Genomic DNA, 23,136 nt, shown 5'->3' on the forward strand with positions numbered 1-23,136 from the left:
ACTGAACAATAGATCAAGTGGGGCTCCTGCTCTCTTATTTTTAAAAATTGGGGAGCAGATTTTGCTCCCTCACTCTCTGTAAATCAAGTTAGAAACAGCATGAAATTTGCACAAGCTTGCGCAACAATCTTGTGTGGTGGTGGGTGGTTACACATTCAAATCAGCAGCAGAAACTGTGTGAGAACACAGAAATGTCATCCAGTCATTTCATTCGCTAGTATTACAGTGGAAGTTTCCTAAACCCTGATTAAACATTCAATTCAATTCAGTTTATTTCTATAGCGCCAATTCACAACACATGTCATCTCAAGGCACTTTACAGTTCCACAAGATCATAAAGTCAAATTGATTCCAAGTTTTCTATCTAAGGAAGAGCAGCTGATTGCATCGAGTCATTGACTGAAAGGCAATCCCTCACACTAAGCATGCTTGTAGCGACAGTGGAGAGGAAAAACTCCCTTTTAACAGGAAGAAACCTCCAGCTGAACCAGACTCAGTGTGAGCGGCCATCTGCTGAGGTCGACTGGGGTTTAATGAGACAGAAGCAGACATAAGATGATGCTTAAATATAAAAAATAAAAAAAACAATTGGGGGTTTGAGCTTAAGATCCCAAAATACAGCAAATACAGCGACCTAGATAACTGTTATAAATATACCATAATTCTTACTTAGAAGTGCCAACTTACACAGGTTGTTTACACCCAAGTCGGACATACACAACAAATACAGAAAATCATATCTTTTAAGAACATGTCAAATTGGCCTCAAAAGGCAATTTTATGCCAAATACACTTTGTGGTTGAAAGAAGAATAAAATATTAATGTTCATTGTCAAGACACTGCAAGGCAACAGCGACAGCTAATAATTGTGAAATAACACGGAGCAGGAAAATTAGGAGAAACTGGTTATTGATTTATTTGAACTATAGGATATAAACAAAATCCTCTCTCTCAACAAAATAAAATCACAATCTCGGGCTCAAGACGAGAGGTTACCATCAACTTATGTCAATACAAAATTACGTCTGCTTTGAAAGACAAAGAAAAGTATATCGGAGAAATAAATGAGGCAGGTTTTTATTTCAGTTATATGCGCACACTGCATAAAGCAAGGTAACATTCAGCATCCTTATCTATCTCTATAGTTATGCTGCTATAGGCTTAGACTTCTGGAGGACATAGGGACCCCTTTTTCATCATTCTATCTCTATTCTCCCACTCTGCAGAACCTAGTTACTTAGAACTTAGTTCAATCTCTAACGTTCTGCTCTCTCTGCTTTTTCTCATATTAGCTTCATCTGGTCTGTTCCTGTTTGGCTGTGACTCCATCCTGGAGAGAAATATCAGCTGTGCTGCTTCCATCAACACCTTTGTTTATAGATGTTGGAGATCGGCCTGTTTCTTAGTGTAGTCCTGTTTCTCTGACTGTGACTAACTGGATGTGCTCTCTTCGTCCTCTGGCATGGGAGCTGGCTCGGAGCTCGTCTGCCTGGCTGTGTGTTTCCTGGACGGGGCCGCCTTTTACAGCTGCTTTTTGTATCTCTGCTTCTGTCTTCTTGAACCCCAGTCGGCCTCAGCAGATGGCCGCTCACACTGAGCCTGGTTCTGCTGGAGGTTTCTTCCTGTTAAAAGGGAGTTTTTCCTCTCCACTGTCGCTACAAGCATGCTTAGTGTGAGGGATTGCCTTTGAGTCAATGAGTCGATGCAATCAGCTGGTTTTCCTTAGAAAACTTTGAATCAATTTGACTTTATGATCTGGTGAACCGGAAAGTGCCTTGAGATGGCATGCGTTGTGAATTGGCGCTATAGAAATAAACTGAATTGAATGGAAATGTAGGTTATTTGACATATATTAACAGATTTTAAATGGGTGCCTATTGTGAATGTAGTCAGTGAAAAAGTAACTATTTTTCACCTCCTAGTTCACACTTAATAGCTTAATAGCTGACAATGTCTAGATTTATAAGACAAAGCCAATCAGAGGGAATGTTCATAGCATTCCTGTTTACTGAATTAGGTATAGCAGCAGCAGAAGCAAGAGCTACTAGCTTAGTTTCTACCAGACATGAGGGCCACGCAGGACCTTAGGGAGCAGCTGAACTTCCTCTCCAAACCCAAACGCAGATGAAAGGCCATGAGACCAAATTGTGAAACCATAATGTTCCAAATGTACTCACTGACAGTGAAGATTAAGTTTACGTACATTTACATTGAACATACTGTACAAAAAAAAAAAAGTATAAAAGTCAAGAGGATTACGCACTACCTTCCTCTCGACTTTGGCTTCCTCTCCTGCACTTGCACACACAGTTACTTCAGTGGAAGCTTCTCACGCTGATGTGAGTGTCCATTCATTCAGCAAAGACCAGCTGCACACCTGGTGACAGCACAGGATGGTGGTGTTGGCTCAGGTCACAGCGTGCCAGGAGGAGCAGGGAAGGGGGGCTGGAAGAGTGGGCCCACAGGCCTGTCCTTCAAACTCTTGCTCAACCTGCACATTCCTGTTCATAGAAGTAGGGCTAGAGCAGGAATGCTGCCCAATGTAAGGGATGACTGTATTAAAGGTGTCGCTGAAAAGGCCCTTCAGGAGGTGGATGGGAGCGAAAGGAACATGAGTAAAACATTTAGTTCCTTGTGGGTATCATCCTGTCAATCAATTAAAGGGTTCAAAACATAGATTCATGTCACACAAGGATGACTTAGACTTGAACAACTTTATTGTCGATTTCTTCTACACAGAGTGTAAATTTCGTTTATACAGCTTTCTGACTGTGAATGAGCAGCAGCTTAGCAGTGAAAAGGAACATTCCCATTCATAAAGTGCAGCAGTGATCAAATGTAAACAGTGTGGGAGAAAAACATGTTGCAAAAGGCATTGATGTGGAAGTTCAGAGCAGTGCAAAAACAAATAAATGTATAAGCTGCAAAAATGCAGTAGAAAAACACTTGAGTTGAGTTATATTAGGTATATTAGATGTGTGCATGAGTGGTAGCCTCGTGAGACCATCCTGATCTCGTGAGCTTTCAAGGTTTTACTTGCAGATCAGTCTGGCTACTTTCCGTTAAAGAAAATTTGGAGCCGTTCCCCAAACGAACGTCCAATCAGCGTTGGCTTTGAGGCGGGTTGAGGTGTGACGCAACGAGAAGCGCGACAGTTCAGTCTAAAGAACATGGCGGCTTCAGCCGATGAAACTAGCATTAGCGTGGCTATCGAGCAAGTTTTATCGGAATTACAGAGTATTTCTTCACTGAAAGAAGAGCAAAACACTGCTCTGGAGGCTTTTCTCAGAGGAAAAGATGTTTTTGCTCTTCTCCCGACTGGTTTCGGCAAGAGTTTGATCTATCAATTGGCTCCTTTTCGTCGTCGCTCTGTTAGTACGTCATATGCTTCGTTGATCTGATTGGTTTATTTGGCCCGTCTATCACCAACATAGGCCAATCAGCTAACCAGTATTTTCGCCCCTTCCCAAAATTACTTCAACGGAAGGTTTCCAGATGGATATGCGGAGCAAATCCAGCAAATCCATCTGGCGGAGTCAGGTTACATGAGTGGCCCTTCCCAGCCGAATGGCAGCCTACTTCCCTGCAACTCCCAGCAAAATACCCTGCAACTTCCAGCCACTGGAGTGACACCCCTCTTGCATATGTTTTCACTCTGACTCCTTTCACCGAATTACAGGGTCTGACCAGGAGATGATGCTTCCCATTAGATCTTAATGTCCACAAATCATGACAGAAAGAATATTTTAGGACAAATATTGATGTTTAAAAAGGAATTGTAGGGGACTAGCCAAGCACCCATCAAGGAATGTGGCAAAATTTTGAATGGCTACTACTGTAATGTATAATATTACATTATATCTTTTAACATAAAAGTAGTCTAAACATTTTCTAGAAGCTAAATATAACATCTGATAAAAAAAAAGTATGTTCACAGCGTGCATTCTTTCAAAGCCATAACAAGCATTTGCTGGTAAAGATTCTCAGTCATCCAGGTCATAGTCATTCCTAAAGAGTTAAAAAAAATATTTTGAATTAAAAAAGCTTCCTGAATGGGAAGCAAAACGTCTTCAAACTTGGAAACAAAGTCCAGTGGGTTGTTTTGTTTTTCTTTTACTCTTTTGGCATAACAAGCTAACCTGACTCTGCCAGATGGATTTGCTCCACATATCCATCTGGAAACCTTCCGTTGAAGTAATTTTGGGAAGGGGCGAAAATACTGGTTGCTGATTGGCCTATGTTGGTGATAGACGGGCCAAACAAACCAATCAGATCAACGAAGCATATCACGTACTAACAGAGTGACAACGAAGAAGAGCCAATTGATAGATCAAACTCTTGCCGAAACCAGTCGGGAGAAGAGCAAAAACATCTTTTCCTCTGAGAAAAGCCTCCAGAGCAGTGTTTTGCTCTTCTTTCAGTGACTCTGTATAAAACTTGCTCGATAGCCACGCTAACGCTAGTTTCATCGGCTGAAGCCGCCATGTTCTTTAGACTGAACTGTCGCGCTTCTCGTTGCGTCACACCTCAGTCTCCAGACTGATCTGCGAGTGAAACCTTGAAAGCTCGCGAGTTCAGGATGGTCTCACAAGGCTTATAACAAGCATGGTTAGGTTTAGTTATTTCAAACTTGCATTTTATAACATGCAGGCCATAAAGCTTTTTGTTTTGAAGTTCTTAAAAACCTACCCAATTCTCAGAATGCAAATTGGGCCATCCATAGTCTCTCTTATTTGGAGGATAGAGATACTTTGGATGGCTTTATAAAAAAAAAAATGTAACATGTTTTATTGCCATTCATCTTATTAAAGAAATTATTAATGATTAGAAGTGCCGTTGTCAGTTTGGAAATGTTACAAAGCTATTGCTCTGAAACTCCACCAAACAACAGTGAGTGCAAATATAAAATAATAAAAGTGTATCTTAGTGTTTCTATGACTTATCAGAGCTCCCTTAAAGAGCTCTAAATTGTACCTGAAATAATTCAGGACTTACTTGCCTCATTTAAAATAGAAAATTCCTGAGGCTAAAAACATTTCTGGCTAAAAATGACACAAATGCTTGGTTCTCATTTCCCAAAAAGTATCTTGATGAATAGCTTTTAGGAAAACTATTCAGTGGACTGATGACACAAGAGTGGAAATTTTGGAAAGGTAAAGTGAAACTAAGACAGCATTTCAGAAAAAGAGCATAATACTGGCAGTGAAATGTGGTGGTGATGGTACTGCGATGGTGTTTGAGTGTGTTGCAACTTCAGACCTTGACAACTTGCTGTAATGGATGAAAGAAAAAAAATCTGCTTCCATTGGGTAACCCAGAAGGATAATCTGGTCATCGGTTTGTTCCAGGGCATGCAGGAATCACCGTGATTCAATGCACTTTGGGTGATCCGTTTCTGAATGGCTCCAGACAAGCATTAGGGTTTGGGAATGGCTTAGTTAAAGTAAAGACTTCAATCTGATTGAGATAATGTGGCATGAAGTAAACAAGGCTTGAAAACACATAAATGAGAATAAATTGGGATGGCATTTCCAAAAACTGAATTTCCATTTGGGATTAATAAGGTTTTATGAGTTCAATTAAAATATATTTGCAAAGAGAGGAGCACTGTTTTGGAAATGCTTAGAAACGTATTTGTTTATTTATCCCAAATGCTATTTAGTATTTTTAATCAAATTTTTTCTTTAATTCTGTTCATAAAAACAGTTTAATTGGGAACAAAGTTTTCAGAATCAGCTTTAATTTTCAACTTTGTATGCATAAAAAAGAAAATTGACTTTGCTTTGTATAGTTTACATCATTATAAACATTATCAACAATACAAAGAGTAACCAGATGTAAAAATAACAAATGAAAGGCATAAAAGGGACAAGATAAAATCAGTATAAAAGTGTCCAACTACTATTTTACTTAACAAATAAATAAAGGTAGGGAACGCTGACTGATATACTGCAAAAACATTCATTGTTCTAGAAAAGCGTGTGGCTCAATCCTAATACCCCAAATCAGCAAGAGGACTTAAGCCACGGCGGAAGTGGGTCTGCAGTTTCCATAATAAGTGCTATCCAAATAGTGCTGGCAGTAAGGAAGGAACTAGGACCAGCGCTAACCTGGTGGCTTTCCTAGCACCAACGTAGTTAACATGGGAACCTTTTAACACCCCAAGCCAGGAACACTGCAAAAACAATCTAGAAATAAGTAAGAAACTTTCTTAAATTAAGTGTATTTACCCTTAATTTGAGCAGGTAAATGAGATAGTTTGCCAATGGAATGAGTATTTTTACTCTTAAAATAAGATAAGTTAATATACACTTAAAATAAGACAAAGCAATTGTCTTTTCTTATTTTAAGTGTAAATTGTCTTGTTCCATTGGCAAAATGTCTCTTTTACCTCCTCAATCCAAGAACAAATGCACTTATTTTAAGAAAAAATGACTTATCTAGACTTTTTTCCAGTGCATATGGTTGTCCACAATGCTTTGCATGACAGAATGTATAGGCAGAGCCCACCTCACAGAATTTAAGAAAAATACAATATTTCATGACATGTATTTGGATCAGGACATTTTTTAGAGAATATCTCATTAATTCGAATTTTCCCTGTTTGATTAATTTTGGATATCTTGACCAATTTATTTTTGTCAACGTTTTAAATTGTTTACAGTATTTACACTGCAAAAAAATTTAATAAAAATAACTAATTTTTTCTTAAAATAAGTAATTTTTTTCTTGAATTGAAGAGGTAAGTGAGACACTTTGCCAATGGAACAAGAACATTTACATTTAAAATAAGAAAAAATAACTGCATTGTCTTATTTCAAATGCATATTATCTAATTATGTTGTTCTAAGAGTAAAAATACTCATTCCATTGGCAAATGACCTTATTTACCTGCTCAAATTAAGAGTAAATTCCCTTAATTTAAGAATTTTTGTACTTATTTCTAGATCGTTTTTGCAGTGTACAGGTCTGGAGGTAAAGATTTGAACGCTTGTCAAATGACCAGGGACATAAGCAACTGTAATGTTATTTAATACTTAATGAATCCTGTTGATGAACGTGGTTGAGCATGCATACATTACCGCTTTAAAAGGTTGTGTCTCACTTAATTTTCAACTCCAAAACCAAAAATCATCTGTTCGTTTTGGTAACACAGAATACCCTGAGAAACATGTAGGCTTCAGTAAAATAATATTCAGTTTAAAATTAAATCTGTAACATGCATGATTCTTTAGATAGGAGGTCTGCAACACACACACACATATATATGCATATTTATTTCACAGGCAGAGAGGAACAGTCAGGTGTAAAGCCACTTCATTAAGGATGTAAAAGGTGTTGAATGCAGCATCAGCAGTAGTTAGTTAGTAGTTAGTCAGGACTCCAGCATGACAGAAAAACACCACACATCTAACTATCTAACAAATGATATATTCTGGCTGATATATATCAAATATTGGCAAATACAGGATATCAGGCTTTAAAGTCCCCAATATCGGTATCGGCCTTCAACATTCCATATTGGTTGGGATCCAGATTTTACACAAAGTTAGAGGAGGTTCAACCTCTCAGGCTGCAGCAGCTGGCAGCTGTCAAGCTGCTTTAAATGTACACAAATACTCCAACACATGCACTAATGCAAAATGACTGTGACTTCCATGGTAATGCAGGGATCAGAGATGCAGAAGAAGGAGTATGAACAGTTCCTGCTTCTGCTAGTGACAGAAGAGTGGGGAAAAGTTGTTTTGGTATTAAAAGGGATCAGTTCGAAGACAAGCAGTGAGAAATATAGACATGGTTAGAAACAGGTTTTACAGGAATGTGATCATCTACAGTATATGAAGGGTAAAGGCTCATAGAAGGAAATTCCTCAAGTGGAACTTTAAATTGATAAAAATCAGCTCTGATTGGAGCTGCTCCAAGTGACTAACAAAAACAGCTATAGTGGTCAAACTTACGGTATTTATTTGGTATACTTATATATATATATTTTTTTCTCTTTTAATTAAACAATGTGTTTTCTATGGTAGCTGACAGATGCAAATGTGCAGCAAGCAACGAAACGAGCTGCAAAACATGTGACGCAAAAGGAGCAAGCACAAAAAGTAAATGCAAAATAAAAGCACTGAAATGAGCCTCAAGTAGCTGCAAACTACTTGTTTACTATACACAACTATGCTGTTATTATGTAATACTGTAAGGGTATGAGTTTAAAAAATTCAATGAAGGATAAAGAATCTGTGCTTACTTTCTCCCACTTTCTCTGAGAAAAAAAATCCTGCGTTAAAGCTAAACTTCCGGTTTGTTCGGAGAGTCTAGTCTTATATATTTTTTTCTTTGCTCATCTCCCTTTTAGTGGTCTTAAGCACGTTTTGTGGCGTGCTTCTGTTTTTACTGTTTTCTGTCTTTGATTGCAGCATTTTTTTCCAATCAATTTTTATAGTTGCATTTGTTTTTTTGCAGCTCATTTGCTGCACATTTGCACCAGTTTGCAGTTCATTCTTTTTCAGTTTACAGGGTTTTTCTGCTGAATATGTTTTCTAGGTTTGCCTGCTTTGGAGTTTGCATCATACATGTTTTCTCGGTTTGTTTTGTTTTTTATTGCACGTTTGCACTTTTAGGCCTCCCATAGAAGAACTATGTTACATTTAATTATATTAATATAGAAAAATAATGTAACCATTATTACCTTTAAGCTTTTTTCTCTTCTAAAAGAGACCATGACATCTGTCCTTTCATTCTTTCTCTCAAAGGTTTTTTGTGTAATTGTGTATTTTGATTTCAGAAGCACCCCCCATCCATGTTTTATCCTGTTCATGAGGGTATTTTGCTCTATTTTCATTTGCTGTTGCAAAAACTTTTATTTCCAACACTTCTTTTTTTACTTCCTTTGAATATCAATTAGGTGGAATTAATTGAAATTGGAATATAATTATGTATTTTAATTACATCAACTCTATCAATACTATATCGTAAAAAACTAAAAGGCGTCATACTGGTTTATTCCTCTTAATTATTAGTTTACTATATAATGCACTATTAACTGGTTTAGAAAGCAATTATAATTAAAGTTATTTTGGTTCTAAGAAAAAAATATTGTATCAAACTATATGATCAAATAATGGAATAAATAATCAATAAATAATCAAGATTATTTATATTCTAGTAAATATGGCATTAAAGTGCTCTTTTGAATAAAACGACAAATGTCCTCTGAATGGAAACCTTATTAATATTTAGTAGTGGACCAACCAGAGTCTAAACTTCTATCAGATGGAAAATCTGTGGAAGGAGGTATAGATAAAAGGAACAAGGTGCCTTATCCATTAAAAAAACAAAAACAAAGTAAATAAAAAAACTCTTCAGTAACTAAAAAAATATTGCTATCATGCAAAAACACCTTTTAAATTGATTACATTGTATATATATTATGCTTTAATTATTATTCTATCAACAAAAGTTCTGATTTATTGTTAATAATTAATCATTTTTAATATAAAATGTTGTTTAGTTATGGTCTCAAAATATCAAAGACATCTGGGAGGTTATCATGGCAACACAGACCAAAGCTTTGACATGGAAATCACTGCAAAAAAAAAAAAAAAGCTTCATAGCTGTAGTAGCCAAAGCATGACTTTGAGGGTGACACTCAGAATGACCTACTTTCATTCCTGCAACAACTCATCCAGTGCTTGCTTCTCTCTTCCTTATCACAATAGAGCTAAAGAACGGGGCTTAAATAGGTATTTAAAGTCTGTAGTTGATTACCCGTGCTATCTGATTCACAGAAACCTACACTGGTATCTTCTTCCTTTGTTTTTCTTAACCGGATATAAGTCAAAATAGCCCATAAAAAAAAAAAATCAAGATTTATATCCCATGAGGTTGTGTGTTTATAATACAAACAAGTAATCAGAATGAGAATGTTTGTTGCTAAATCACTCCCCTACAGGCTGTCAACAACCCCCAACCCAAACACAATTCAATTACGGATGGTGCAGCAAAAATAGACTGCAAGGAAGCATTTACAACAGCGACAGTAATTGTGTTTGGATCTCTTTCCACAGGAAGTCATTATCATACATTTTAGGAATATCTCTGTCATCCAAGTTAAGAAAGAATTTCCTCCTACATTTAGGATAATATTTGTGTTGGTGTCACAGTGAGGATGTTAAGCAGATTGCTGTGGAAAGAGGCGGAGTTCTTGGGAGTAATGGAGTCGGCTTATGATGAGCGGCGAACTCCCACTCCCTGTCTAATCATTTCTGCTCCAACTTTGCTGCTCAGGTAAGTTTTGTGAAAAACTGTGAGTCTTTGGCCTGCTTTTCTCTGCCTGTGAGGGGAGAAAGTTATGCGGCAGCGCTGATGTCTGCAGGAAAGAATCAAATTTCCTTTCATACTGCAAAAAAGGGAACCACACCACTACTCCGCATCTCATCCTCCAGTCCAATATCCCCCCTGATGCAGCTAAGGAGCTTGGCTAGTCATTTTGTTTAACCTGAGAAGAGGAACTACCCCACACAAACCTTCGCTAACTGCTATCAGATCCGTCGGTAATGACTTTTGTGATGTGGATGATAATCCCAGCTTTGAAAGATATACCTCTTCAGAGAGCTGATGGATGCTGGCAGCCAAAATGTAATCATGAGTGTATATGAGTTTAAAAAATGCAAAGCTTCCACATTTAGATGTACGGAAGAGGATTAGGGCCAGTGGAAAAAAAAAAAAAGTTAACTGATTTTTAAATTTTATTTCAGTTTAGTGTGGGAAAAAAGTCAGAATTCTGAGAAAAAAGTAAGAATTTTTTTTTTTTGAATTCTGACTTTAATCTCAGAATTCTGACTTTTTTCTAAGAATTCTGACTTTTTTATTTTCAGAATTCTGACTTTTTTCTCAGAATTCTGACTTTTTTAATTGTCAGAATTCAGTCAGAATTCTGAGAAATAAGTCAGAATTCTGAGATTAAAGTCGGAATTCTGAGAAAAAAGTCAGAATCCTGAGATTAAAGTCAGAATTCTTAGAAAAAGTAAGAATTTTGAGATTAAAGTCAGAATTCTGAGAAAAAAGTCAGAATTCTGACTTTTTTCCCATGTTAAACTGAAATAAAATTTAAAAATCAGTTAACTTTTTTTTTTTTTCAGTGGCCCTAATCCTCTTCCGTATAGATGCCAGCTTTGGTAGAGTTTTATATTTGCACAATTTGATTTTGATGTTTTTATGTCGCAAAAAAAGGTCTGGAAGAGACTATTCTGGGTACTTGACAGGAGGTTCAGTCAAGGGTCATAAGCAGTTAATATCTTACCTGTAGTAGATAATTCTCAGGGTAATTTAATTTAGTAAAAGTCCACATGAGGTAGTTCAAGAGGCTGAACCTAAAGCCCAGATGCGGGCTCTTCTATAAAGCTATTTTAGGTGTTAATTACGCTGTTTATTACTTTATCTGTAATTTATCTGTGTTTGTGCATCTATAACACCTGAATCCACCCCCCCTCCACTGAGATCAATAAAAGAACATCTTATCTTATCATTTCTTATCTTAGTCAAAGGGTGTCCAAGAGCAAAGTCTTTAAATAAATCCAGTCAAAAGACATATTTGCAGTTTATACAAATGCAATGTTTATCAACCTTTTAACTACTGTCACTTTGGCTGTGGGTAGTTAGTCACAAAGGAGACAATGATGATATGCAGAGATAAAGGTTGGAGAGGGTGTGGCAACAGTGATCTCCCCGTCTGAACCATACTGAGAACAAAGAGAGAATTTTTGTTTAAATTTTTGATTCTGGCACTTTAATCAAAAAGGTTTTCAATATTTACGTCTAAATAGTAACTCTAACGAGAAACCTTTAATTGCTTTCACACTGGAACATTTATGGTGCCCCTCCTACCTTCATTTTTTGTGTGAATAACCTTCAGCTTTGTTGTAAATATTTATCTGATCCAAATATATTAATACTATAAAAAGTTCGACAAAATATCTATTACCACATTCCTTTCTGAGGTTGTATTTTTAAAATATTTTAAGACTATCTTGACCAAACGTTGGCTAACCTTTCCTGCTAACAAATCTTAATTTAATTTGGATAAAGACGCTAAGAATCTACAGCAGGTGGGTAAGATGGTGAATAAATACAACCTTTCTATAGAGCTTCACCTGAAAAATCTAGAACTGTTCCTATAAGGAGCTATTTATTGTGATCTTATAAGCTGCAGGCAGAGCGAGACATTAGCAAAAACTCAATGCAGTTTAATTTTATGGTCAACAATTCTGGGGACTGAAGGAATTTTAATTTTTAATGAATATGATTATTTAATATAATATAGAAATAAGGCCCCATGAGGGTTATTTGTTTGCCAAATGTTTGTAAAGGTAACGAAAATGTAGCAGTTAGAAAATGTTTAATCCTGAAAGTGCCTCACGTAGCAATGGTATACCACAATTCCCACACCTCTTTTTTTGTAAATTTCTATATCGCCACATAGAGGCCTTAGCCTCGTGAGACCATCCTGATCTCGCGAACTTTCAAGGTTTCACTGTCAGATCAGTCTGGCTACTTTCCGTTAAAGAAAATTTGGAGCCGTTCCCCAAACGAACGTCCAATCAGCGTTGGCTTTGAGACGGGTTGAGGTATGACACAACGATAAGCGTGACATTTCAGTCTAAAGAACATGGCGGCTTCAGCCGATTAAACTAGCGTTAGCATGGCTATCGAGCAAGTTTTATCGGAATTACAGAGTATTTCTTTACTGAAAGAAGAGCAAAACACCGCTCTGGAGGCTTTTCTCAGAGGAAAAGATGTTTTTGCTCTTCTCCCGACTGGTTTCGGCAAGAGTTTGATCTATCAATTGGCTCCTCTTCATCGTCGCTCTGTTAGTACGTCATATGCTTCGTTGATCTGATTGGTTTATTTGGCCCGTCTATCACCAACATAGGCCAATCAGCTAACCAGTATTTTCGTCCCTTCCCAAAATTACTTCAACGGAAGGTTTCCAGATGGATATGCGGAGCAAATCCAGCAAATCCATCTGGCGGAGTCAGGTTATAGAGGCCTGGCATAGTCACTACAATGCTTTGGTGTGAGTCTCTTGTGGGTGAAATGGAGGGAATAATTATACAGTTGGGTTTTTGTTTAGTTTTTTTTTAAAGCAAAGACAAAATTCATTTTATAAATGTGGTATTCTCATATAGACAAGAGATTAAAACTAAAAAAATCATGTTAATCATATTGTGGAGGATTTTCACAAGTTTCACAAAAATGTACATGCACAACCTTGTTCCCGCTCCCGAGACAGAATGCCTATTAAACTTGTGCGAGAGCGTGCATGAGCCTATTTCTCCTCGTGCACAATCTGTTTATAAGTTGCTGTTCTCTTAACTCATACAAGTTTACTGTGTCGGACCATCCGCCCTAACCCCTAAATCCCTCAATCACTACATAGAGCGGGGACTATATAGTGGGCTTTATAGTGAACTCAGTTAACTGACCGTTTGGACAGATGATCACTGCTTTTTGCTCCGTTAGTCACGTAACTCCTCCTCCACTGCGCGGTGCCTGTGCCATCTTTGTTATTAGTCGCCGCTGTCAGGTAGGGGCAGCCTTTGGCGAGAGCGGGCCGCTGTGACTGCAAATCCCATAATGCTTTGCAAGGAGCAGTGTATTCTCATTATCAGTTCGTACGAAATCGTATGAAAAGTTATGCACAGTAATTTCGTACGTTTTTGACGTTTTTTTCGTCGTATTTCATCGTATTTTTACGTCTTGCGATATCCTTGCACATGCGCATCTTACGCACCATTCAATAACACAGAATTTAACATACAATTAACCCAAACCCTAAGATACAAAACAGCAAGCAACGTAGTTCGAGACATCAAGAAGTAATTATTGCACTGTTTTTCCCAGTTTTACGTCCGTCGCGGATCTGCTTTTTTCGTCTGTCTGCCTGCACATGTGCACTGATCTGTATTTTTGGGGGAAATGTCCAAAATGTACGAAATACTGTGCATAACTTTTCGTACGATTTCATACGAACTGATAATGAGAATATGTTGCGAGGAGAGCTCTCCGCGCAAAGCATTCTGGGATATATCTGCCTTTTTTGAGGCCTTTCTTTTCTTCTCACACTTTTTCTCTTACGATCCTGGGCCATTTTCAAAGAACCGCGGTGAGAAAGGTAAGCTGTCTGAAACCGTAGCTCACCACAGATATACGCCTAAAAGTGCGCAGAAAAAGATAGCTAACCGGACTAGCACATAGGACGGCCTTATGTTAACATATCACCAGAATGATTGGCAATTAGCAGGACCACTTATTGAGATAATCCACCCGGAAATAAAATATCGTCCTCTATACCTTTAACAATATTTACCCTCTTTCAGCTATTGCAGGGTAAATCATGCTGGTTTTTCATTTTCTTTCTTTTTTTTATCCAGGTATTATTAGTTAGAGTGCTATCTGCCCTGTTCTCATAATCATTAACTGCAATGTGGGTTCCCCAAAAGAGTGAGTCTAAACTCCCCCCAACACCCCCTTTAGGAAAAAAACATAGTGAGTGAGGCGATGACGACTGTGGATCAGCACAGGATTGTTTACACTCTCCAGACCACACAGACAAGACACAGTCAAGACAGCATATGTACACCATGTGTGTCTCAATTACAGATGGGCCATTGCTGGACAGGCGCTCAGCAGCCAGAGATAAAAGGGAATTGTGGATCACTCAGGCTTTGTTGTAGAAAGCCTAATAAATCCCTCCCTGTTTCACGCTGCACAGTCAGAGCACTGCTGTCTGTTTATGCCCCACAACACAAAGTTGAAACTGAGATCATCTTTCAGTAATGAGTTCCTGCATGGCGGGATCGAGAAGAGACCATTCAGAGATGATGGAAAGGTCTGACTTCTATTAGAGTACTGTCAATTGTTTGTGTGTTGGTTCAGTTTTATCTGACCGAAAGCTGAAGGATAATAAACAAACATGGATGGAAGTGTGTTAAAGGGTGAGTTCTGTTTAATTTGTGCAGGTAATGATTTTAAGTCTGTTTTTAAGTTTGAAGCGACTAAACATCCTTGTCTGACGCATTTGGCATTGTTTTGATAATAAAAAGATGTTTATGTTAGAGTTCAGAAGGCAAAGGCCCAGATAAGATTTTCACGGTATGACAACTTTGAGTAAAAATACTATGCTGTTATGCAATCGCAATATTTACACAGACTTTTTCAACAAAAATATATCGCAAGACCTCCCTTTTTTTCAAACAAGACAGTTAAAATCGTAAATTAATTATCTTTTACTTTTATTCAGAGATGGCAAAAGTACTCACTTTCCGTACTGGAGTAAAAGTACAGATACTTGTGTTAAAAAATACTCTGGTAAAAGTGGAAGTACTGATTAAACTTCTTTACTCAAGTAAAAGTAACAAAGTACAGGCTTGTAAATGTACTTAAAGGAATAGTACACCCAAAACATGATTAGCCTTCATTTTCTACTCACCCCCATGCTGAACAACACTCTGGAGTACTTTTTTGATATCTCAAATGCATCTGGAGATCTGGGAGGCTTCTTGCTGTCTGCTGACATTCAAATAATGGAGGTCTATGGTGACCGAGACAGAAAGGTCCATAAAAGTCCACAAAAACGTGTCAATATTCCTCCATACTGCTCGTCCAATGTATTCCAAGTGTCCTGAGTAGGTAGCATCGAGAATTTACTCGAAACGAAGTCATTTAGAATGTTTTTAGAGCATAAACAGTAGTGTATAGGATTTCCTGAAAGCGCGCACACGCGCGCTCACGACGCTACGGAAGCCGGCAGATCAAACCAGATGAAAGTGCGCATTCAGCATCTGCTCTTCCAATAATGCAAGCGTAGAAGAAGAAATGTGCTGTTTACCTGTGCAAAGAAAGAAACAACGAAAGAAAAATATCTGAGGACTTCAGTGTTGAGGAAGAGCATGAGTTCTTTGCCGAGCTGAATGCGCACTTTCATCTGGTTTGGTCTGCCGCGGTTTCCGTAGCGTCATGAGCGCGCGTGTGCGCGCTTTCAGGAAATCCTAAACACTACTGTTTATGCTCTAAAAACATTCTAAATGACTTCGTTTCGAGTAAATTCTGGATGCTACCCACTCAGGACACTTGGAATACATTGGACGAGCAGTATGGAGGAATATTGACACGTTTTTTGTGGACTTTTATGGACCTTTCTGCCTCGGGCGCCATAGACCTCCATTATTTGAATGTCAGCAGACAGCAAGAAGCCTCCCAGATCTCCAGATGCATTTGAGATATCAAAAAAGTACTCCAGAGTGTTGTTCAGCATGGGGGTGAGTAGAAAATGAAGGCTAATCATGTTTTGGGTGTACTATTCCTTTAAAGTATAAAAGTAAAAGTAGAAACCACTTTTTTCATGCCGTTGCCTACATTTTAAATGGATGTCTGCCAATAGGACTAGATCTCCGTTGTGTTCATTTTCAATCATCTCGTCGTCCATGCTACTATGCTAACGCCACCGCCACCAAGCTGCAATGATTTGCCGCCAATGAATACCGCCGAATCTGTCGATTCATCTTGTAGTGGTGCGTCAAATGCAACGTAGATTCCCATCCAATTAGATTGAATTTGGTATTGATGAGGTGAAAAATAATAACGGTAACTCCATTGAAATGATTACATTGAAATGAAAGTAACAAGCCAATTTTTTAAAATGTAAGGAGTAGAAGTAAAAAGTCGCCATAAAATAAGTAGTAAAGTAAAGTTAAAATATCAGAAAAATCTACTTGAGTACAGTATCAAAGTATTTGTACTTCGTTACTTCCCATCTCTGCTTGTATTCAATATCTAAAATTTGACAGTAAAGTGCCTTGAGATGACATGTTTTGTGAATTGGAGCTATATAAATAAACTGAATTGAAAGATAGACTTAAAAATAAAGAATAACAATGTCATAATAATAATCAATTTTTTAAACCCATCTAGCTTAATAAGAGAGATAGGAAAAGCAATCAACATGTCAAGGGATCCTGGAATAGAACCAACAACTTTTGGGTTGCAAGATGACATCCTAACCCATTGAGCCACCTAATTAAAACAATCATATCTAAATTTATATTAGATTTGAAACAACTAACATTACCTTAAATAAAATCTTATGGTTTCTTATATTCATTTCTTTATTAAACTGGTTCCAATGCTAAATAAGTATCAAAAACATAAGCTTCCCAAATTATGTACAGTTGCCTTCTCGTTAAATAAAAAAAGAGAGTATTAAGATCACTTAAAACATTTCAAACAAAAAAGAAACAAGGGGAGAAAAAATAAGAAAAAGCGTAAAAAATGCAGAAAGTAAAGTTGAGGAACAAAATAAAGTGGAATGTGGAGACTGTAATACACCAAGCCAGCACTGCTTTAATGAGCTGCTTTGGTTAAGCATTGTCTTATTAATTAATGCATAAATTTAGATATTTAGTGTGTTTTATTTAATCTTATCGACCTTCAACTTTATTCACAGTAGGGAGAGCAAAAAAAAAAAAAAAAAGTCCAATCTTAAGTGACCTTAATGCTTCGTCGTACACTATATTGCCAAAAGTATTTGCTCACCCATCCAAATTATTGGAATCAGGTGTTCCAATCACTTCCATGGCCACAGGTGTATAAATTCAAGCACCTAGGCATGCAGACTGTTTTTACAAACATTTGTGAAAGAATGGGTCGCTCTCAGGAGCTCAGTGAATTCCAGCGTGGAACTGTGATAGGATGCCACCTGTGCAACAAATCCAGTCGTGAAATTTCCTCGCTCCTAAATATTCCACAGTCAACTGTCAGCTGTATTATAAGAAAATGGAAGTGTTTGGGAACGACAGCAACTCAGCCACGAAGTGGTAGGCCACGTAAACTGACGGAGCGGGGTCAGCGGATGCTGACGCGCATAGTGCGAAGAGGTCGCCAACTTTCTGCAGAGTCAATCACTACAGACCTCCAAACTTCATGTAGCTCAAGAACAGTGCGCAGAGAGCTTCATGGAATGGGTTTCCATGGGCGAGCAGCTGCATCCAAGCCATACATCACCAAGTGCAATGCAAAGCGTCGGATGCGGTGGTGTAAAGCACGCCGCCACTGGACTCTAGAGCAGTGGAGACGCGTTCTCTGGAGTGACGAATCGCGCTTCTCCATCTGGCAATCTGATGGACGGGTCTGGGTTTGGCGGTTGCCAGGAGAACGGTACTTGTCTGACTGCATTGTGCCAAGTGTAAAGTTTGGTGGAGGGGGGATTATGGTGTGGGGTTGTTTTTCAGGAGCTGGGCTTGGCCCCTTAGTTCCAGTGAAAGGAACTCTGAATGCTTCAGCATACCAAGACATTTTGGACAATTCCATGCTCCCAACTTTGTGGGAACAGTTTGGAGCTGGCCCCTTCCTCTTCCAACATGACTGTGCACCAGTGCACAAAGCAAGGTCCATAAAGACATGGATGACAGAGTCTGGTGTGGATGAACTTGACTGGCCTGCACAGAGTCCTGACCTCAACCCGATAGAACACCTTTGGGATGAATTAGAGCGGAGACTGAGAGCCAGGCCTTCTCGTCCAACATCAGTGTGCGACCTCACAAATGCGCTTCTGGAAGAATGGTCAAAAATTCCCATAAACACACTCCTAAACCTTGTGGACAGCCTTCCCAGAAGAGTTGAAGCTGTTCTAGCTGCAAAGGGTGGACCGACGTCATATTGAACCCTATGGATTAGGAACGGGATGTCACTTAAGCTCATATGTGAGTCAAGGCAGGTGAGCAAATACTTTTGGCAATATAGTGTATCAAACCCTGTTATACTGAGGGCTACATAAAAGTGCTGATAACATTTAATCAAACAGTAAATCTAAGCAACTCATGGATAAATAATCTAATATTGCTCAGAATGTACAAAGCAAAAATGCTCAACTATGATTTATAACCGGGCTTAGTGATGCTGTGGTGACAAAGTGATTATCAGTGGTACAGTGGGCCCCTAAATCAGATTCAGCTTTGGACTCTTACAAACTGGGACAAGCTCTGCGGGTTCTGTGATACTGGGTCGTGTTGGTTTCCACATAAAGACGACTGAATGACTGAGGAACAAGTAGAGAAGTAGAAAGCCTTGGTTTCTTCAGACTCTTTGTGACTTTAAAGTACAGAAACAGTATGATAGAAAATATAAGAAGCCTAAAACTATACATTTACACTGCAAAAACGATCTAGAAATAAGTAAAAATTTCCGAAATGAAGTGTATTCACTCTTAGTTTGAGTAGGTAAATGAGATAGTTTGCCAATGGAATGAGTAAATTTACTCTTAAAATAAGCTAAATAGATAATATGCACTTGAAATAAGACAATGAAATTGTGTTTTCTTATTTTAAGTGTAAATTGTCTTGTTCCATTGGCAGAATATCTCTTTTACCTCCTCAATTCAACAACAAATGCACTTATTTTAAGAATAAAATTACTTATCTAGATTTAGATTTTTTTGCAGTGTAAACATTTTAAGCACATTTGAAATATATATTTGAAAAATCTAAGCGAGCAATAAAAAGACATAAATAAAATATGTAGCTTATGTGTGTAATACTGCTTGCACTGGGAACACTACATCCTTTTCACGAGTTTCTCTTGGGTAAAATAACCTGCCATTTATGAGCATACTTGTGAACAGACACACACCATTTCCAGTCACAATTTCCAGCTGGACATTTACTCAAAAGCAAAAACAAAGAATAACAAAGTCAGTGCACAGATCCGGCAAAACAACAGCATTTAAAATGAAGGTCAGTGGTTTTCAGTTGTATTATCAAATCTACATTTAAGAATAAAGAAATCTAGGATTTTAAAATCCAGCATTTTTTAACCAGATTTTTTACACTGGAAAAAAATCAAAATCTAGATAAGTCATTTTTTTCTTAAAATAAGTGCATTTGTTCTTAAATTGAGAAGGTAAAACAGACATTTTGCCAATGGAACAAGACAATTTACATTTAAATAAGGAAACACAATTGCATTTTTCTTATTTCAAGTGCATTTTATCTAAATATCTTATTTTAAGAGTAAAAATACTCATTCCATTGGCAAATCATCTCATTAACCTGCTCAAATGAAGTGTAAATGCACTGAATTTGAGAAATATTTACTTATTTCTAGATCGTTTTTCCTGTGTATGCCTTTTTCTTGAAGAAAAACAAACAATAACATCTAAAACACCAACAGGGAGGTGAGTGCATCCTCTAAATAGACAGCTGGACTAACAGCGTTCCCTGTTATATCTCCTGACACTAACTCACTCACACATCACAGAAAGAGAGCCTTGATCAAACTAGATGTTGGTCTGCCATTCACAATCTGAGCATACTTCATTGACTGCAAGTTTGGAGACCTGCATCATAATCAGCAACTTTCTTCTGACGCGTTTACATGTTACAGAGTCAGGGGAGATTCCAAAGACATAGCTACAACATCCCTGCAGGATTTAAGTCAGTGAGGCGTGATGAGTGATACCAGGGAGGAGGAATCGCAGGAAGAAAAACAGGCTGCAGATGCATGGAGATAATGACCTTCTATATTATCAGTTTTAATATTATTATAATACATTTATGCATGAAAAACTTAACTGTGGGTTTGTGTTTACGATAAAAAAAACAGATATCTGGAGTTTAATCTGTGGAAAATTTGCATTTTGTTCCAACAAAGCTTTGAAATGTTTGTTATAGAGCTACACCAGTCAGAGCTGGTTTTCATTGGCTGGTCCTGTTTTATGATCTGCTGAACAGATACTGAAAAAAAACACATTTAAATGAAATGCATCAAACCTATTATGCCTCCCCTCGTTATTGGTCTATGCACACATCAGCCAAATATGTATTTAGATGCACATAAAAATCAGATCAAGTTTAGCTAAATTGTTTTGATGCAAAAATGAAGGAATCTTCTGATGCCCTCATTTTCTGTTTTTATCACAGTGCCTGCAACACTTTTGTCTTTCATGTTTTACAGACCTTAACAGGGAAAAATACTTTATCTGCAGCTAAGTTCTCAAGGAAAACCTTAAATCTAACTTAGAAATAAGAAATGTTTAATAAGTAAAAACTCTAACTTTTAAAAACAATTTTAAACAAGTAAAATATTTACATTTTGTTGTAAAGCTTTGAAAAGCTGCTGCCCTGAATCTGTGAGTTTGAAGAAAAAGCACCTAAAATAGCAAATCTTAGAGAGGGTGTAGATTTTTTTGTTGGAAGAATGTAAAAGTGACTTTATATCTAACTATTATAGCTGCAAAACAGATCAAATAACAATCATCAGAATAACAGTGTCATTATCAGAATGCACAGATGTGATATTTGGTGGGGCAACATGAACCTGATTCAGAAACAGTTCGCTTATAACAGTGATGATGGAAAAGAAAAAGAGCAGGGAGGAAAAATGTGTCATCATTGTATCCGACACTGATATTTTAATGCTATTTTTATATTCACAGTAAGACTAATACAGCTATAGAGGTAAATTATGTATTTAGAGTATTTTTGTTGTATTATTCTGCAGCACAATAAACATTGAATATGTAAAAACATAGAAATCCATCACATAGAGAATGCTAAATTAAAAAATGTGATTAGGAGTCACTTTAAAAAACAAAAAAACATGATATTTGATGTTATTGGACGGTTCCAGCATCAACCACAAACCCCAAACTCGCTGTGAATGAAGAAAAAAGTCAAAGCAGGGATAGAAATGCTGAATGGTGCAGAAAAGTCCTACCTGGTCCCTTTGGATGCATGGCAGAGAGGTCCGCCGGTGTGACTTACTACTGGACTGACTGTGCGCCATGTCTGAGGATATAACAGAACTGGACCTCCTGCGCCTTTTAAATACAGGAATCTCTTCCCTGGCTCCAGTCACGGGGGTGCAGCCCTCCTTTTGTGTCCCTTGTTTGGGAAGGAGCCTGTCAGCATACCTCGCCAGCAGGATGCCCAGCACTCCGACCAGGTACGCCACGTACGGTCTCCAGGCGGCCCGCACTTTATGCAGCGAGAGGAGCGAGATCGTCCTGGCTATGCTGATGAAAACGATCACAGATGTGCCCTGGTTCAGCCGAGCTACCATGAGTACACCAGCGGCCGAGCAAAGGAGCACAACCCCGGCCGCTGCAGCGGACAGCTGCTCATCTGTCCCGTCCAGAAGAGACCACGCCGCGACTTCGCCCAGGTGGCACAAGGTCAGGAGGGAGATGAGGGTCTCGATCAGCACCCCGCAGTGGATCAGGTACACCCCGACCCAAAAGAAGGCACATAGGAGCGCGAACAGCAACGATAGCGCACTCAGGCAACTTTGCAACAGCTCGGCTGCGCAGGCAGAAACAAAGTGGAGGGGGGACGATGTGTGCAGGAGTGTGTCAGCACTGCTGCTGCTGCTGGCCTCAGCTGTCCAGTCTGCGCATTTGACCAAAGCGGCGAGGAAAACGGAGAGCGACCCCACGCACACTGCGCTCCGGAACCTCTGGGAACTCCAGAGTTTGTGAAACATCAGCCTGAGCCACGTTTCACAGTCCTGCTCTCTGCAGCGCGGGATGACGCGTGCTTTTACATACCCATTCAGATCCGGTGCGCCCAAGCCTTTCTGGCGACTTTTGCTCTGCGCATCGGTGGTACTGCAAACCTCTGCAGACATCGCCATCATTCATGGCCCGAGGTGAAGTATGAGGAAGTCTATAAAGCATCTACACAGGTGTGGTCAGGGGGCCAGGGCAGAGTGAAAAACAGGCATCATTTTGGTGCAAATGTTGGAAAAAGTAAGACGCAAGCGAACATCCGTCTTTCCTTTACGCATGGGTCTAAGCAGCGTCTCTTTGTTTTCCAGGTGCAGGATGCAGAGGGGAGCCTGAGTGACAGAAGCTTCCCAGATCTAGGGCATCGGCCCTCCGTGGCGCGTCTTTCACGTCTCCTATTAGTCTCTGCGTGGAGACCCCAGGAAACCGCGGCGGCAGTCAGACCTTCGGAAGAAGAAAAAAACAAAACATCAGCCCTGTTGCGTGATCGTCCGGCTCAAAATGATCTGGTTGTCTTCTTCCTGATATGAGACGAAACATTCCCTCCGGTGCGCTTCCGAGGATAAACTCGTTTGTGTTA

The 23,136-nt window shown here is 38.6% G+C and overlaps 1 protein-coding gene across 2 annotated transcripts in view; it reads right to left on the reverse strand.

Annotated features, from left to right (window-relative positions):
• Positions 1-22,933, reverse strand: part of LOC119783246 (cGMP-inhibited 3',5'-cyclic phosphodiesterase A-like) — a 149,893-nt gene extending 126,960 nt beyond the window's left edge. For both annotated transcript variants that reach the window (XM_038284661.1, XM_038284660.1), the window contains exon 1: positions 21,770-22,933. In XM_038284661.1, coding sequence (XP_038140589.1) covers positions 21,770-22,687 — 918 coding nt within the window. In that variant the 5' untranslated portion in view covers positions 22,688-22,933. The remainder of the gene's footprint in view (positions 1-21,769) is intronic.
• Between the last annotated feature and the right edge of the window lie 203 nt (positions 22,934-23,136).

Source organism: Cyprinodon tularosa, unplaced genomic scaffold (genome assembly GCF_016077235.1).
Source record: "Cyprinodon tularosa strain WSP-4 unplaced genomic scaffold, ASM1607723v1 ctg200, whole genome shotgun sequence".
NCBI lineage: Eukaryota > Metazoa > Chordata > Actinopteri > Cyprinodontiformes > Cyprinodontidae > Cyprinodon > Cyprinodon tularosa.